Source organism: Hemiscyllium ocellatum, chromosome 10 (assembly GCF_020745735.1).
Source record: "Hemiscyllium ocellatum isolate sHemOce1 chromosome 10, sHemOce1.pat.X.cur, whole genome shotgun sequence".
Lineage (NCBI taxonomy): Eukaryota > Metazoa > Chordata > Chondrichthyes > Orectolobiformes > Hemiscylliidae > Hemiscyllium > Hemiscyllium ocellatum.
In genome coordinates, this window is record NC_083410.1 from 75932318 (window position 1) to 75947781 (window position 15464).

The window sequence follows — 15464 nt, forward strand, 5'->3', positions numbered from 1 at the left end:
TTGATTTGAAATGTAACAATAGTAGTAACGATGCTTAATGGTTGATATTCTTTCTTAGCCTGTGTGCAGGATGGCTCGTTACATGAAGTGTGGAGGACTGGCTTTGGTTGTTCTATTCGTGGTAGAGCAGGGTGTGCGATCTTCCCCTGAAGTGGAGGCTGCAATACCAGGTGAATATTGCGCTGGCATGATTAGCATGTGGTTGAGATTAAATCACTCTTGAAGAAATGATATCATGCAGTTTGGGTTATTTTAGATTTAGCTTAGATAGATTTGCTGTAAATAACAAAGAACAAAGAACCTTACAGCACAGGAACAGGCCCTTTGGCCCTCCAAGCCTGCGCCGATCCAGATCCTCTATCTTAATCTGCCATCTATTTTCTAAGAATCTGTATCTCTTTGCTCCCTGCCCATTCATGTATCTGTTTGGATACATCTTTAATGAATCTATCGTTCCCGCCCCTACTAACTCCACTAGCAACACATTCCAGGCACCCACTGCCCTCTGCATGAAGAACTTTCCATGTATATCTCCCCTAAACTTCTTCCCTCTCACTTTGAACTCATGATCCCTTGTAATTGAGTCCTCCACTCTGGGAAAAATCTTCTTGCTCTCCACCCTGTCTACACCTCTCATGATCTTGTAGGCCTCAATCGGGTCTCCCTTCAATTTCCTATTTCCAGTGAAAATAATCCTAATCTACTCAACCTCTCCTCATAGCTAGCACCCTCCATACCAGGCAACATCCTGGTGAACCTCCTCTGCACTTTCTCCAAAGCATCCACATCCTTTTGGAGAGAGTGCAGAACAGAATTGGCGAACAGAATTGTACGCAGTATTCCAAATGTGGCCGCACCAAAGTCTTATACAACTCTAACTTGAACTGCCATCTCTTGTACTCAATACCCTGTCCAATGAAGGAAAGCATGCTGTATACCTTCTTGACCACTCGACTGATCTGCATTGCCACCTTCAGGGAACAATGGACCTGAAAACCTGGATATCTCTGTACATCAATTTTCCCCAGGACTTTTCCATTTACTGTATAGTTCACTTTGGAATTACATCTTTCAAAATGCATCACCTTTTATTTGTCTGGATTGAACTCCATCTCCCATTTATCTGCCCAACTCTCCAATCTGTCTATATTTTTCTGTATTCTCTGACTTTCCCTTCACTATCTGCTACTCCAGCAACCATAGTGTCATCTGAAAACTTGCTAATGAGGCAACCTACACCTTCCTTCAGATCATTTATGTATATCACAAACAACAGTGGTCCCAGCACTAATTCCTTGGGACACCACTAGTCACAGGTCTCCATTTTAAGAAGCTCCCTTCCACTATTGCTCTCTGTTTCCTGTTGCCCAACCAGTTCTCTATCCAACTAGCTAGAACAACCAGGACCCTATGTGACTTCCCATTCTTTATCAGCCTACCATGAGGAACCTTATCAAATACCTACTGAAGTCCATGTATCTGATATCAACATCCCTTCCCTCATCAAGCAACTTTGTCACCTCTTCAAATAATTCTATTAGGTTTATACGATATAGCCTTCCCTGCACAAAACCATGCTGTCTATCACTGATAAACCCATTTTCCTCCAAATAGGTATATATCCTATCTCTTAGTATCTTTTCCAGTTTTCTTCTACCACTGATATCAGACTCACGGGTGTGTAATTACCTGGATTATCCCTACTACCCTTCTTAAAAAGGAGACAACATTAGAAATTCTCCATTCCTCTGGGAATTCTGCCAATTTTAAGGATGCTGCAAAGGTATCTGTTAAAGCGCCAGCTATTTCTTCTCTCGGTTCCCTCAGTAACCTGGGATAGATCCATCCAGACCTGGGGACATGTCCACCTTAATGCCCTTTAGAAGACACAGTTCCTCCCTCCTTAGGCCGCCTTGACCTTACATCTATCCCTAACCTGAACATCCGCCATGTCTCTCTCTTCAGTGAATACTGATACAAAGTACTCATTAAGAATCTCACCCATTTTCTCTGACTCCATGCATATCTTTCCTCCTTTGTCCTTGAGTGGGGGGGGGCAACTGTTTCCCTAGTTACCCTCTTGCTCTTCATATATGAATAAGAGGCTTTGGGGTTTTCCTTAACCCTACCTTTGAGAAATATGATCATAATATGATAGAAGTCCGCATGAAGTTTGAATAAGATATAATTATTCTAAGACAAAGGTTTTAGCTCTGGAAAAATAAATTGTGGAAATGAAGGGGCAGATTGACTGTGGCGGATTGGGAAAAAAGATTTGAAAGAATTGCCAGTAAATAGGGAATGGCTACGAAATATTATATAACTTACAACAAATATGGATTCATGTAAGGCACACGCAACCAAAGGTGAAAATGTGTTGCTGGTTAAAGCACAGCAGGTCAGGCAGCATCCAAGGAACAGGAAATTCGACGTTTCGGGCCAGAGCCCTTCATCAGGATAAGGGCTCTGGCCCGAAACGTCGAATTTCCTGTTCCTTGGATGCTGCCTGACCTGCTGCGCTTTAACCAGCAACACATTTTCATCTCTGATCTCCAGCATCTGCAGATCTCACTTTTTACACGCAACCAAAGGGCTTGGTAAAACAACTTGTTATTAACAAAATAAGCTAAAGAACGCATTACATCAAAGGAAGTATCTTGTCGAGATTTCAAACCCAGCAAAACTTGGGTAAAAAAACTAAGAAAGGAAAAAGAATACAAGCTTGCAAGGAACATAAAAACGGATTCTGTGAAAAGGAAAAGCTTAATTAGAACAAATGTAGGCATGTTACGGGTGGGAGCAGAGAACTTAAAGTAGAGATTAGGAAAGTGCAAAGAAGTTAAGTTACTCAGTGTTTGTCTTTATAGAAAAGACATACTGAATGTTTCCCAGAAATACTAGGCAACCAATAGACTTGTGAAATTGAGGAACTACAAGACATTAGTATTAGTTGAGAATTATTACTAAAAGCCAACTGAATTGCAAGTTGGCCTATCCCTGAACCATATAAATTTCAACCTATGAGTGTCAAAGGAGATGGCAAAACAGATAATGGATGCAATGGTAAATATTTTTCAAAATTGTGGAGATTCTGGAAAAGTGTCTGCGGCTTAGAGAGTGAAAAAAAAGCTCTACTTTTTAAGAAAAGAGGATGAAGGAGAATGGAAACCACAGACTTGCCAATTTCATATCAGTAGTAAAGAAAATGTGAGAATGTGTTGCAAGGAAGGATAAAATTAGATATTTAGAAAATAATCAACAAATTGAACATGTATTTAGGAAGAGGAAGTCTTACTGACAAACCTATTGGGATTTTGGGGATATGCTTGTAGCATTGATGCAAGAAAATCATGGATGCAGTGTATTTGGATTTTCAGAAGGCTTTCTGAGGTCCACTCTGGTGGCTAGCAAATAAAGTTACAGAACATGGGATTGGGGGAAATATACTTATATGAATTGAGAATTATTTAACAGGCAGAAAGCAGAGAATGGAGTAATTGGACCATTTCAGGATGCCAGGCAGTTACTAGTGAGGTACTGTAAGGATTGGTGCCACATCTACAGCTTTGCACAATGTATACAGATGATTTGGATGCTAGGGTACTTTTTCTGGGCCGAGTAGTTTTGTTTCTAAATTTGAATTGTGTCAAATCTTTTGGAATGTTTTTCACCCTAAGGACAAACAAGTTTTGTTGACCTATCTGATCAAACCTGCCTTATTAATTACCACTATGCCCCTTGCTTCATTAATTACGACCATGCTCTCATGTCCAATCTCTACCTCATCTTGCCATGTATCTTTCATGGAACAGCTTGCCAATCTGAGGATATACATTGAAAGATTACAATGAGTGTGCCAACTTTGAAAGGCTGCTGTGCAGCCAGGCAAGTATTGACTATGCAGTGGTGCTCCTCATCAGTAGCATGATTGCACAGCAGGTATGAAGCCACACTGTCTAAAGTATATAGTTTGCATGGCTAACAATCCAGCACATATACAACACCATTCTCTCACCTTAGTCACTGTTTAACCACCATGCTACACATTTTACCTGCCTACATCCCGATTGAAAAACATCTCTAAATCATTGGGATCCTGATGCCCACTGTAGATCTGAATCTTATAATTGTCCAGTAGAGGAACATCACATATGGGCAAGCAACTGGAGAAATACAAATGTAAGCTTTCTTTTATAGAAAATAAACAAATCCAGCAGAGGTGAACTTTGGCCCCACAACACCATCTAGATTTCAGCACCATGATCAAACATTATTTTATAGTTAGTGACTGTGTGCTACACAAAGTTGTCTTACCTTGAAATCAGGTGTCAATGAGATACTGCCAGGCTTGTAGAACGAGTGATAGTTGAGCTCTGTCGTGGACAATGTCAGCTTCTTCATCCCCAGTGTCACCATCTCCTTCAGAAGAACATTAGTCACTTTTCCCAATTTCTCTGCATCTAGTATATCACCTCATCACCTGCTCCTGTTTTGCAGGACAGAACATATCAGGACAATACAACACACTTTATCTGGTCTATACTTGAAGGCAGCAAAACTGGATATTCAAGAGACCTGTACACTGTTCCATCAAGTCTCTGCTGAGGCATTGACAGCATTAAACCTGTGTTCTGCATCAACATAGAATGGTGAGCACAGGAACAGGTCCTTTGGCCCATCATGTCTGTGCCGACTATGATGCCATTCTAAACTAATCCCATCTGCCTGTATGTAGTCCCTATTCATTTAATCCCTGTCTTTTCATGTGTTTATCTAAATGCCTTTTAAACTTTGCTAACACATCTGATTCTACCACTTCCCTGCTAGCATGTTTCAGGTATCTATCACTCTCTATGCAAAAAACCTCTCCTTGCACAACTTTGTTAAATGTTTTTCCTTTCCTCTTAAATCTATGCCCCGAGTATTTGACACTTCCACCCTGGGGAAAAGAATCCAACTATCCACCCTCTCCATACCTCTCATAATTTTACATACTTTTATCAGATTGTCCTCAGCCTCCAATGCTGTAGCAAAAACAATCCAAGTTTGTCCAACTCTTCCTCATTGCTAATACACTCCAATCCAGGCTACATCCTGGTAAACCTCTTTTGCACCCTCTCTAAAGCCTTCATTTCCTTCCTATAGTATGGTGACTAGAACTGTACACAATACTCCAAATGTAACTTAGCTAAAATCTTATACAGGTGCAACATGAATTGCCAACTTTCATGCTCAATTCCCCTACTGCTGAAGGCAAGCATGCTATACACCTTCTTTAACAGGTTATCTATATCTGTTGCCTCTTTCAGGGAGCTATGGACTTGAACTTCATGATTTCTTTATATATCTACTTTCCTAAGGATCCTGTCTATGTTCCTCTTCCATTTGACATCCCAAATGATTCAACTCACACTTTTCTGAATTAAACTCTATCTACCATTTCTCCCCTGATCTTTCCAACTGATTTATAACCTCCTTCACTACCCACAACTTCACCAATTTTTGTCATCTGAGAACTTTCTAATCAGACCACCTACATTTTCATCCAAAGCATTTACATTTATTACAAGTAATAGAAGCCCCAGCATTAATGCTTGCAGAATACCGCTGGTTACAGATTGACAGTCAGAAAAACACCCTTCAACAATTACCCTCCATCTTCTACGAACAAGCCAATCTTGTACCAAATTGTCATTCACCATTGATTCTATGAGACTTAATCTTGTGGATCAGCCTACCATGAGGGATCTTGTCAAATACTATGGTAAAGTCCATACAGACAACATCCACTGCACGATCATCAACAATCATTTTGTCACTTCCGCAAAAATCTTAATTTGGAGGTGCTAGTGTTGGACTGGGGTGTATAAAGTTAAAACTCACGTAACACCAGGTTATAGTCCAACAGATTTATTTGGAAGTACTAGTTTTTGGAGCACTGCTCCTTCATCAGGTGGTTGTGGATTATAAGATTATAAGACACAGATTTTATAGCAAATGTTTACAGTGTGATGCAATTGAAATGATATTTTAAAAAAGACCTGGATTGTTTGTTATGTTTCTCATCTTTTAGAATGGCCATGTTGGTTTCAGTTCTTTCATATGTAAATCCCAGAACATTTTTTAAAAGTTGCATTCTCACTCGAGATTAGATTAGATTCCCTACAGTGTAGAAATAGGCCCTTTGGCCCAACAAGTCCACATAGACCCTCTGAGGAGTAACCCACCCAGACCCATTTCCCTCTGACTAATGCACCTTACACTATGGGCAATTTAGCATGACCAATTCACCTGATTTGTACATCCTTGTGACTGTGGGAAGAAACCGGAGCACCCAGAGGAAACCTGGAACCCTGGTGCTCTGAGGCAGCAGTACTAACCACTGAGCCACTGTGCTGCCCTGATGAAAGACCTGAAACCAACAAGGTCATTCTAAAAGATGAGGTCCTTAACAAGCAATCCAGATCTTTTTAAATATATCATTTCAGTTGCATCACACTATAAACTTTTGCTATAAATTCTGTATCTTATGATTTAATACTCCACCTGATGAAGGAGCAGCACTCTGAAAGCTAGTGCTTCCAAATAAACCTGTTGGACTATAAACTGATGTTGTGTGATTTTAACTTCAAAAATTTTAATCACCTTTGTGAGACAAGACCTCCCCCACAAAAAGCCTTGCTAACTATCTCTAATAATTTGATTCTTCTCAAAATGCAAGTAAATCCTATACCTAAGAATCATCTCGGATAATTTCCCTACAATCAATATGCCTCCAGTGAAAGATCCCATCACTGTTAGTGAAAAAGACTTAAATTGAACACAGGAGGAGCAAAAGATTTTCTTTGGTCTCAGAACAGTTATTGATGTTGTACCTTCCAGATGAGGAATCCTGGGTGTGGATAAGAGGACATTTGTCTGTCTTTATGTGCAGCAACTTGTTGAAGATGTGCTGCTGGCAGAGTGACTATCACATGTCATTGAAAAGGGTAAGCCTGCAGTGCAGCACCATCATCCTCCTGGTCCCTCATTAATGTATCACTCTAGGCAAGACAATGGATCAAGTGCTAGAAAGTGGAATTAGAATAGTTAAGTGGATATTTTTGACTGACCAAGATGTGATGGGCTGAAGGATCTTTTTCTGTGCTGTAGATCTCTGACTTTATGAGTCTAGATGCCAAACCTCAGAATGCATTCAGCATAGGTAATTGTGGCACTTGCATGGATGTTATGTTGTCTTTGTACCGTTATTGCTGATAATTTCAATAGTGTTGAGATATAATCAAATTCAATTTGCGAGCATCTGTCACATGTAGCAAATCAACTCTGCTGTCCTTAAGCTCCTTCACTGTATGTGCCTAGCAAATGGGTGATGAAATGATTGCTAATCCCATGCAGCTATACTTTGCACATGTATTCACCCCATTCACCTTGATTTTTCCACCAATCACTATCCTTATCACTGCTTCTACATGCTTCACTGCTTTTTTTCAATTCACTTGTGAGTTGTGGGCATCATTGGCTGTTCCAATATTTATTGCCCATTCCTTGTTGCTCATAGTTGGTGAGATGCCGTTTTGAGCAGCTGCAGACTGTTTACTGTAGGCAGACCCATAATGCAGTTAGGGAGTGAATCCCAGAATTTTAAACCAACAACAGTGAAGGAACAGAGATAAATTTGTAAGTCAGAATGGTGAGTGGCTTGGAAGGGATCTTGTCTGTGGTAGTGTTCCTGTGTATCATGTATGTGGCCTTGTCCTTCTAAATAGAATTGGTCATGGGCTTGAAAAATGTTATCTAAGAAGTGTTAGTGAATTTCTGCAGAGTATCTTATAAATCGGACATTCTGATACTTCTGAGCATTGCTGGTGGAGGCAGTGGATATTTGTGGATGTGATGCCAATTAAGCTACTGGTGTTGTTGGAGATGCACTTATCCAGACAAGAGGGAGTATTCCATCACCTGGCTTGTACCTTATAGACAGTGGTCAGGATTTGGTTAGTCAGGATGTGAGTTACTCACTGTGGTATTCCTAGAACCTATGTATATATGACTAGTCCACATCAGTTTCTTCCTAATAGTAACCTCTGGGATGTTGATAATGGAGGATTCAGGGATGTAATGCCATTGAATGTCAAGGGGTGGTGGTGAGATTGTCTTTTGTTGGAGACAGTCATTACAAGGCATTTGTGTGACACTAATGTCACTTGCCACGTTTCAGCCCTGTGTCTGCATGGATTTCCTCCTACAGTACTCCCATTGTCCAAAGATGTGAAGGTTAAGTGAATTGGCTATGCTAAATTTCCAATTGTGTCCAGGGATATGCAGGCTAGGTGGATTAGTCATGGGAAATTCAAGGTTACAAGGTTAAAGTAGGGGGAGAGTCTGAGTGGGATGCTCTTTGGAAGGTTGGTGTGGACTCGATAGATCAAATGGCTTGTTTCCACACTGTAGGGACTCTGTGACTTAAATATTTGGACATGGACTGCTTCAGTATCTGAGGAGATGCGAACGGTGCTGAAAATTGTTCAATCAATAGTGGACCTCTCAACCTCTGACTTTATGATGGTGGGAAGATCATTGATGATCCAGTTGAAGATGGTTGGGCCTCAGACATTACCCTGATAAACTACTGTAGAGATGTCCTGAAGCTGAGATGACTGACAGCCAACAACCACTCTCATCATCCTTTGTGCCAGATACAATTTCCTCATCATTCTGTCATTCTTGTCCCCTCTTCCCCTATAGCTTCCCTTTTGAACCCTTCAGAAAGTTTGATGTAAAGACACATATGACTGTATTCATCCCAGACTTCTGATTGGCCTTGATGAACACACCCCAGATGCAGTTGACAACACCATTGAGCTGTGTTTAGAGCTCCACTTCTGAAAACATTTGAGTCCCCAGACTACTTCTGCTGACACTGCAGGATTGACTGCTGAACATCCCCTGTACTGTACCAGGACTGATCCCCTGATCATGAGTGTCTCAAGTGGGCCACTGAATTTGTTGGAGTCCCTGGACAGTGCATGGACTGTGGCCACGACTGATGGCACCAGGACTCCCTGACTGGCAGCACATTACCCCTTCACTCTACTGAGGACTAGCCTCTGACATGATCATTTGTATGTAATGTGATTGCACCTCAGACAGTTGACAGACTGTGTTAGATTGGCATCTTGGCATGCCCCTCAGGACAATACCATACTGACAAGCAGCCTGTCTAAGTGCCTGCACTGAAGAGCACTTAAAAATGGTAGTAGCAAAAAACTTTGCTCCACAGCTATCTGATGAAGGAGCAGCGCTCTGAAAATTAGTGCTTCCAACTAAACCTACTGGACTATAATCTGGTACTGTGTGATTTTTAACTTTGTCCACCCCAGTTCAACACCGGCACCTCCACATCATGCCGAATAGCGGCAGTCTTTCCAAATGACCAGCTTTGGTGCTGTGGGACTTCATTCCATTTAGACTAAAAACAGAAAGACCAACAAGATCTTACCACTCACATCCTGTCACCTGCTGGCACACTACCCGTGCCCAATGCTTCTTCCAACCTCCTATGGCCCTTTATTAGTTCATAACTGGATATGTCTCCTCAAACACCCCCATGTCATTCATTTCACCACTTCAAATTATGCCCTCAAATAACCTGATTGGTCTATCCTGCAGCCTTATGACAGGCTATTCCTATTCAAAGTTTGTGAGAAGATTTGTAGCTCGGGTGCTCGTTGTTGTGGTTCTGTTCGCCAGGCTGGGAGTTTTTGTTGCAAACGTTTCGTCCCCTTTCTAGGTGACATCTTCAGTGCTTGGGAGCCTCCTGTGAAGCGCTTCTGTGCTGATTCCTCTGGCATTTATACTGGTTTGAATCTGCCGCTTCCGGTTGTCAGTTGCTGTCCGCTGCAGTGGCCGGTATATAGGGTCTAGGTCGATGTGTCTGTTGATAGAATTTGTGGATGAGTGCCATGCCCCTAGGACTTCCCTGGCTGTTCTCTGTTTGGCCTGCCCTATAATAGTGGTGTTGTCCCAATCAAATTCTTATTGTTTGTCATCTGAGTGTATGGCTACTAAGGGATAGCTGGTCGTGTCGTTTCGTGGCTAGTTGGTGTTCATGGATGCGGGTTGTTAGCTGTCTTCCTGTTTGTCCTATGTAGTGTTTTGTGCAGTCCTTGCATGGGATTTTGTACACTACGTTGGTTTTGCTCATGCTGGGTATCGGGTCCTTTGTCCTGGTGAGTTGTTGTCTGAGGGTGGCTGTTGGTTTGTGTGCTGTTATGAGTACACATAACAGCACACAAACCAACAGCCACCCTCAGACAACAACTCACCAGGACAAAGGACCTGATACCCAGCATGAGCAAAACCAACATAGTGTACAAAATCCCATGCAAGGACTGCACAAAACATTACATAGGACAAACAGGAAGACAGCTAACAACCCGCATCCATGAACATCAACTAGCCACGAAACGACACGACCAGCTATCCCTAGTAGCCATACACTCAGATGACAAACAATAAGAATTTGATTGGGACAACACCACTATTATAGGGCAGGCCAAACAGAGAACAGTCAGGGAATTCCTAGAGGCATGGCACTCATCCACAAATTCTATCAACAGACACATCGACCTAGACCCTATATACCGGCCACTGCAGCGGACAGCAACTGACAACCGGAAGCGGCAGATTCAAACCAGTATAAATGCCAGAGGAATCAGCACAGAAGCGCTTCACAGGAGGCTCCCAAGCACTGAAGATGTCACCTAGAAAGGGGACGAAATGTTTGCAACAAAAACTCCCAGCCTGGCGAACAGAACCACAACAGGCTATTCCTATGGTGATAGTTTGATATGTATATTAAGTTTAAGCAAAATCATATAATTTTCCACTGTGTTTAAAAAAAATTTCTTTCAATACAAGGCAATAAAAATATCAATCAAATGGCAGAGATCAAATAGCCAAAGCTTTCAATCTAACAGGGACTTGGTTGTGTTTCAATAAATAGTGAATGTCAGTGTTCTCAGCAAGGTTGACAAGCAGGAGGCTAGGAGAACACAGCAAGCCAGGCAACATCAGGAGGTAGAGAAGTCGACTTCTTCACCTCCTGATGCTGCCTAGCTTGCGGTGTTATCCCAACCTCCTGCTTGTCGATTTTGGATTTCAGCATCTGCAGCGTTCTCAGCGAAGCATACATAATAAGAAAACAAATTGCCAGTGCCTTTCTATGTAGTTTGTTGTAAATGCAGTATTTGGAAGAATTATTCAGTTTGTTCTTCATTTTTTTCTCTGTGAAGGATGTCCAGACTGTAGACTGAAGGAGAACACACGTTTCTCAAGAACAGGGGCACCCATCTTCCAGTGTAAAGGCTGTTGTTTCTCCCGTGCTTATCCAACGCCAATGCGGTCCAAGAAAACAATGCTGGTTCCAAAGAATATCACTTCAGAAGCAACATGCTGTGTAGCTAAATTATTTTCCAGGGTAAGACATCTGGGTGAAGTCAAAAATTTTATTGCAAGAACTGACAATAAAATGTAATACATATAAGATATGGCAGTCTCGGAAATAGTTGAAGAGCTCCTTTTGTGAGCTTTTAGATGTTGAATTCTAATGCCTTTCATTAAGTAGGACACAAGTGTGGAAAGGATGCAATCATTACTGTGGTATGCTTTTGCTGTTAATGCAGCTGCTGTTATTCTTTGTTATTTCTGCCCATTGTATTCCATCCATTTTAAACTTTATTACAAAGGAAATATAACCTCATGTTTGCACAGACCTTTTCACACTTTCCACCACCTCTCCTCCCTTGTTCCTGAGATAAATAACTAGTCTGCAACTGCCTTCTGTCTCTCTCTGTGTAATGTAATTTCCCTACCCATGTCCAAGCAATAAAGATAAATAAGGAGGTGGCAAACTGGTGAAGGGGAGAGGGATCTGGAAGAAATGTAAACTTTAATGCAAACCCAAATGTAAATGAAATGCAAGAAGAACATTGGAAAGAATAAGATAACAGAAGACATTGAATTTGTTTTCTTTTCTCTGTGGATGTTGCTGGCAAGGCCATTTGGTTCCTATGCCGAATTGCTCTTGAAAGAGTGGCTTGCTCAGTAATTTCAGAGGACTGTTAAAAGTCAATCACATTGCAATGGATCTATAGTTACATGCTGGCCAGACCAGGTAAGGATAACAGATTTCATTCCCTAAAGACATTGCAGGATAGTATCACAAAAATCCTTGAATCCTTACAATGTGGAAGTAGACCATTTGCCCCATCAAGTCCACACTAAGCCTTTGAAGAGCATCCTGCCAAACCAACCCATCCCTGTAACCTTGCATTTCCCATGGTTAATTAATCTCCAAACTCTATACAGACAGTTGCCCAAGTTGAACCGAAGTCCCTGGCACTATGAGACAATAGTGCTAACTACAGAGCCACCATAGCACCCTAATAATTATTTTGCTTTATCGTTAGCAGTCAGACAAATAGATGTAGCATTGAAGCTGAAATAAGTAGGAAAGTGATTGAATTTAAAATAGAAAGGATGTACTAAATAAAGTAATAAAACTCAAAGAGGATTTAGTTCAAGATGGATTGCATTCATATATTATAAAAGAATTTAGGGAAGAGAAAGAAGAAGCAATGTTCATATTTAATGATTCATTAGAAGAATATCCTTTGCTAGATGACTGGCAAATAGCTGTCATAATTTCTATATTTAAAAAGGGAGGCCAAACATGTTCAGGAAATTAAACATTTAGAAATGAGTAATGTAATAACAAATAACTAGCTTGGATGTCAAAAGGAAAGTCTCACTTGATTAGTTGAACTAAATCCTCTAAAGAAGTCACAGAGACAGTAGACAATGGCAATGTGGGACATGCAATTTAACTGTATTTTAAAAATAACTTTAGTAAGCAGTCCCATAATAGACTAATGAATAACATGGAGTCAGAGGACCTAGTGCTGAATGGGTTACTAGTGGTCTTCATCACAGAAAGCAAAATATGGGAGCTATTGAGCTGTACAGCATGGAAACAAACCCTTTATCTAAGTTGCCATATCGACCAGATATCCTAAATTAATCTAGTCCCCTTTGCCAGCATGTGGCCCATATTCCTTTAACCCTTTTCTGTTTATATACCTATCTAGGTGCCTTTGAAATGTTGTAATTGTACCAGCCTCCACCACTTCCTCTGGCAACTCATTCTATGCACACACCACCCACTCTGTGGAAATGTTGCCCCTTTAGTCCTCGTGGTTTAATAAGGAATTGGAATCCCTCGTGGTTTAATAAGGAATTGGAATCCCTTGTTAAAGGGAAGAGGGTGGCCTATTTAAAGATGAGGCGTGAAGGTTCAATTAGGGCAATTGAGAGTTATAAGGTAGCCAGGAAGGATTTAAAGAGAGAGCTAAGAGCAGCAAGGAGGGGACATGAAAAGTCCTTGATTGGTAGGATTAGGGACACCCAAAGGCTTTCTATAGGTATGTCAGAAATAAAAGAATGACTAGGGTAGGAATAGGTCCAGACAAGGCTAGTAGTGGGAAGTTGCGTGTGGAGGCTGAAGAGATTGGGGAGACACTGACTGAATCCTTTTCGTCAGTATTCATTCAGGAACAGGGCATTGCTGCCGATGTGAATATTGAGTCACAATTAATTAGAATGGATGGCTTTGAGGTATGTAGGAAAGAGGTGTTGGAAATTCTGGAAAGGGTGAAAGTAGATCAGTCCCCTGGACCTGATAGCATTTATCCTAGGATTCTCTGGGAAGCAAAGGAGGAGATTGCAGAGCCATTGGCCTTGATTTTTATGTCCTCATTGTCTACAGGAATAGTACCAGAAGACTGGAAGATAGCAAATGTGGTTCCCTTGTTCAAGAAGGGGAGTAGTGATAACCCTAGTAACTATAGGCCGGTGAGTCTCACTTCTGTTGTGGGCAAAGTCTTAGAGAGAATTGTAAGGGATAGGATTTATGAACATCTGGATAGGAATAATGTGATCAAGGATAGTCAGCATGGTTTTGTGAAGAGCAGGTCGTGCCTCACAAACCTTATTGAATTCTTTGAGAAGGTGACTAAGGAGGTGGGCAAGGGTAAAGCGGTAGATGTGGTGTATATGGATTTTAGTAAGGCGTTTGATAAGTTTCCCCATGGTAGGTTACTGCAAAAAATATGGAGGTATGGCATTGAGGGTGCGTTGGAGGTTTGGATTAGGAATTGGCTGGCTGGAAGAAGACAGAGGGTAATAGTTGATGGTAAAGGTTCATCCTGGAGTGCAGTTACTAGCAGTGTTCCGTAAGGATCTGTTTTGGGACCATTGCTGTTTGTCATTTTTATAAATGACCTGGAGGAGGGGCTAGAAGGTTGGGTGAGCAAGTTTGTGGATGATACGAAAGTCGGTGGAGTTGTTGACAGTGGGGAAGGATGTGGCAGGTTACAGCGGGATATAGATAAGCTGCAGAGCTGGGCAGAAAGGTGGCAAATGGAGTTCAATGTAGCTAAGTGTGAAGTAATTCACTTTGGTAAGAGTAACAAGAAGATGGGGTACTGGGCTAATGGTCGGATATTTGGTAGTGTGGATGAGCAGAGGGATCTTGATGTCCATGTACACCGATCTCTGAAATTTGCCACCCAGGTAAATAGTGCTGTGAAAAAGGCATATGGCGTACTGGCTTTTATTGGTAGAGGAATTGAGTTCCGGAGTCCTGAGGTCATGTTGCAGTTGTATAAGACTCTGGTGTGGCCGCATCTGGAGTATTGTGTGCAGTTTTGGTCGCCATACTATAGGAAGGATGTGGAGGCACTGGAACGGGTGCAGAGGAGGTTTACCAGGATGTTGCCTGGTATGGTAGAAAGATCGTATGAGGAAAGGCTGAGGCACTTGGGGTTATTTTCATTGGAGAAAAGAAGGTTTAGGGTTTGACTTGATAGAGGTGTACAAGATGATTAGGAGTTTAGATAGAGTTGACCATGAGAACCTTTTTCCATGTATGGAGTCAACTATTACGAGGGGGCATAGATTTAAATTAAGGGGTAGTAGGTATAGGACAGATGTTAGGGGTAGATTCTTTACTCAGCGAGTCATGAGTTCATGGAATGCCCTGCCAGTAGCAGTGGTGGACTCTCCCTCTTTATGGGCATTTAAACGGGCATTGGATAGACATATGGAGGATAGTGGGCTAGTGTAATTTAGGTGGGCTTGGATCGGCGCAACATCGAGGGCCAAAGGGCCAGTACTGTGTTGTATTTTTCTATGTTCTATGTTTAGTCCCTTTTAAATCTTTCCCCTCTCACCTTAAACCTCAGCCAACTCGGAGAAAAGACCTTGGCTATTCACCCTATTCATGCCCCTCATGATTTTATACACCTCTGTAAAGTTACCTCTCAGCTTCCGACACTTCAGGGAGAATAACCTTAACGTATTCACCCTCTTATTATGGCTCAAATCCTCCCAGTCCTAGCAAC

At 41.6% G+C, this 15464-nt stretch overlaps 1 protein-coding gene across 1 annotated transcript in view; it reads left to right on the forward strand.

Moving 5' to 3' along the window:
• The first annotated feature begins 70 nt into the window (after positions 1 to 70).
• The window catches only part of LOC132819465 (glycoprotein hormones alpha chain-like), a 36393-nt gene continuing 20999 nt past the window's right edge, over positions 71 to 15464 (forward strand). The window contains exons 1-2 of the mRNA XM_060830992.1: positions 71 to 170; positions 11298 to 11482. Of these exons, the coding sequence (XP_060686975.1) occupies positions 71 to 170; positions 11298 to 11482 (285 nt within the window). The remainder of the gene's footprint in view (positions 171 to 11297; positions 11483 to 15464) is intronic.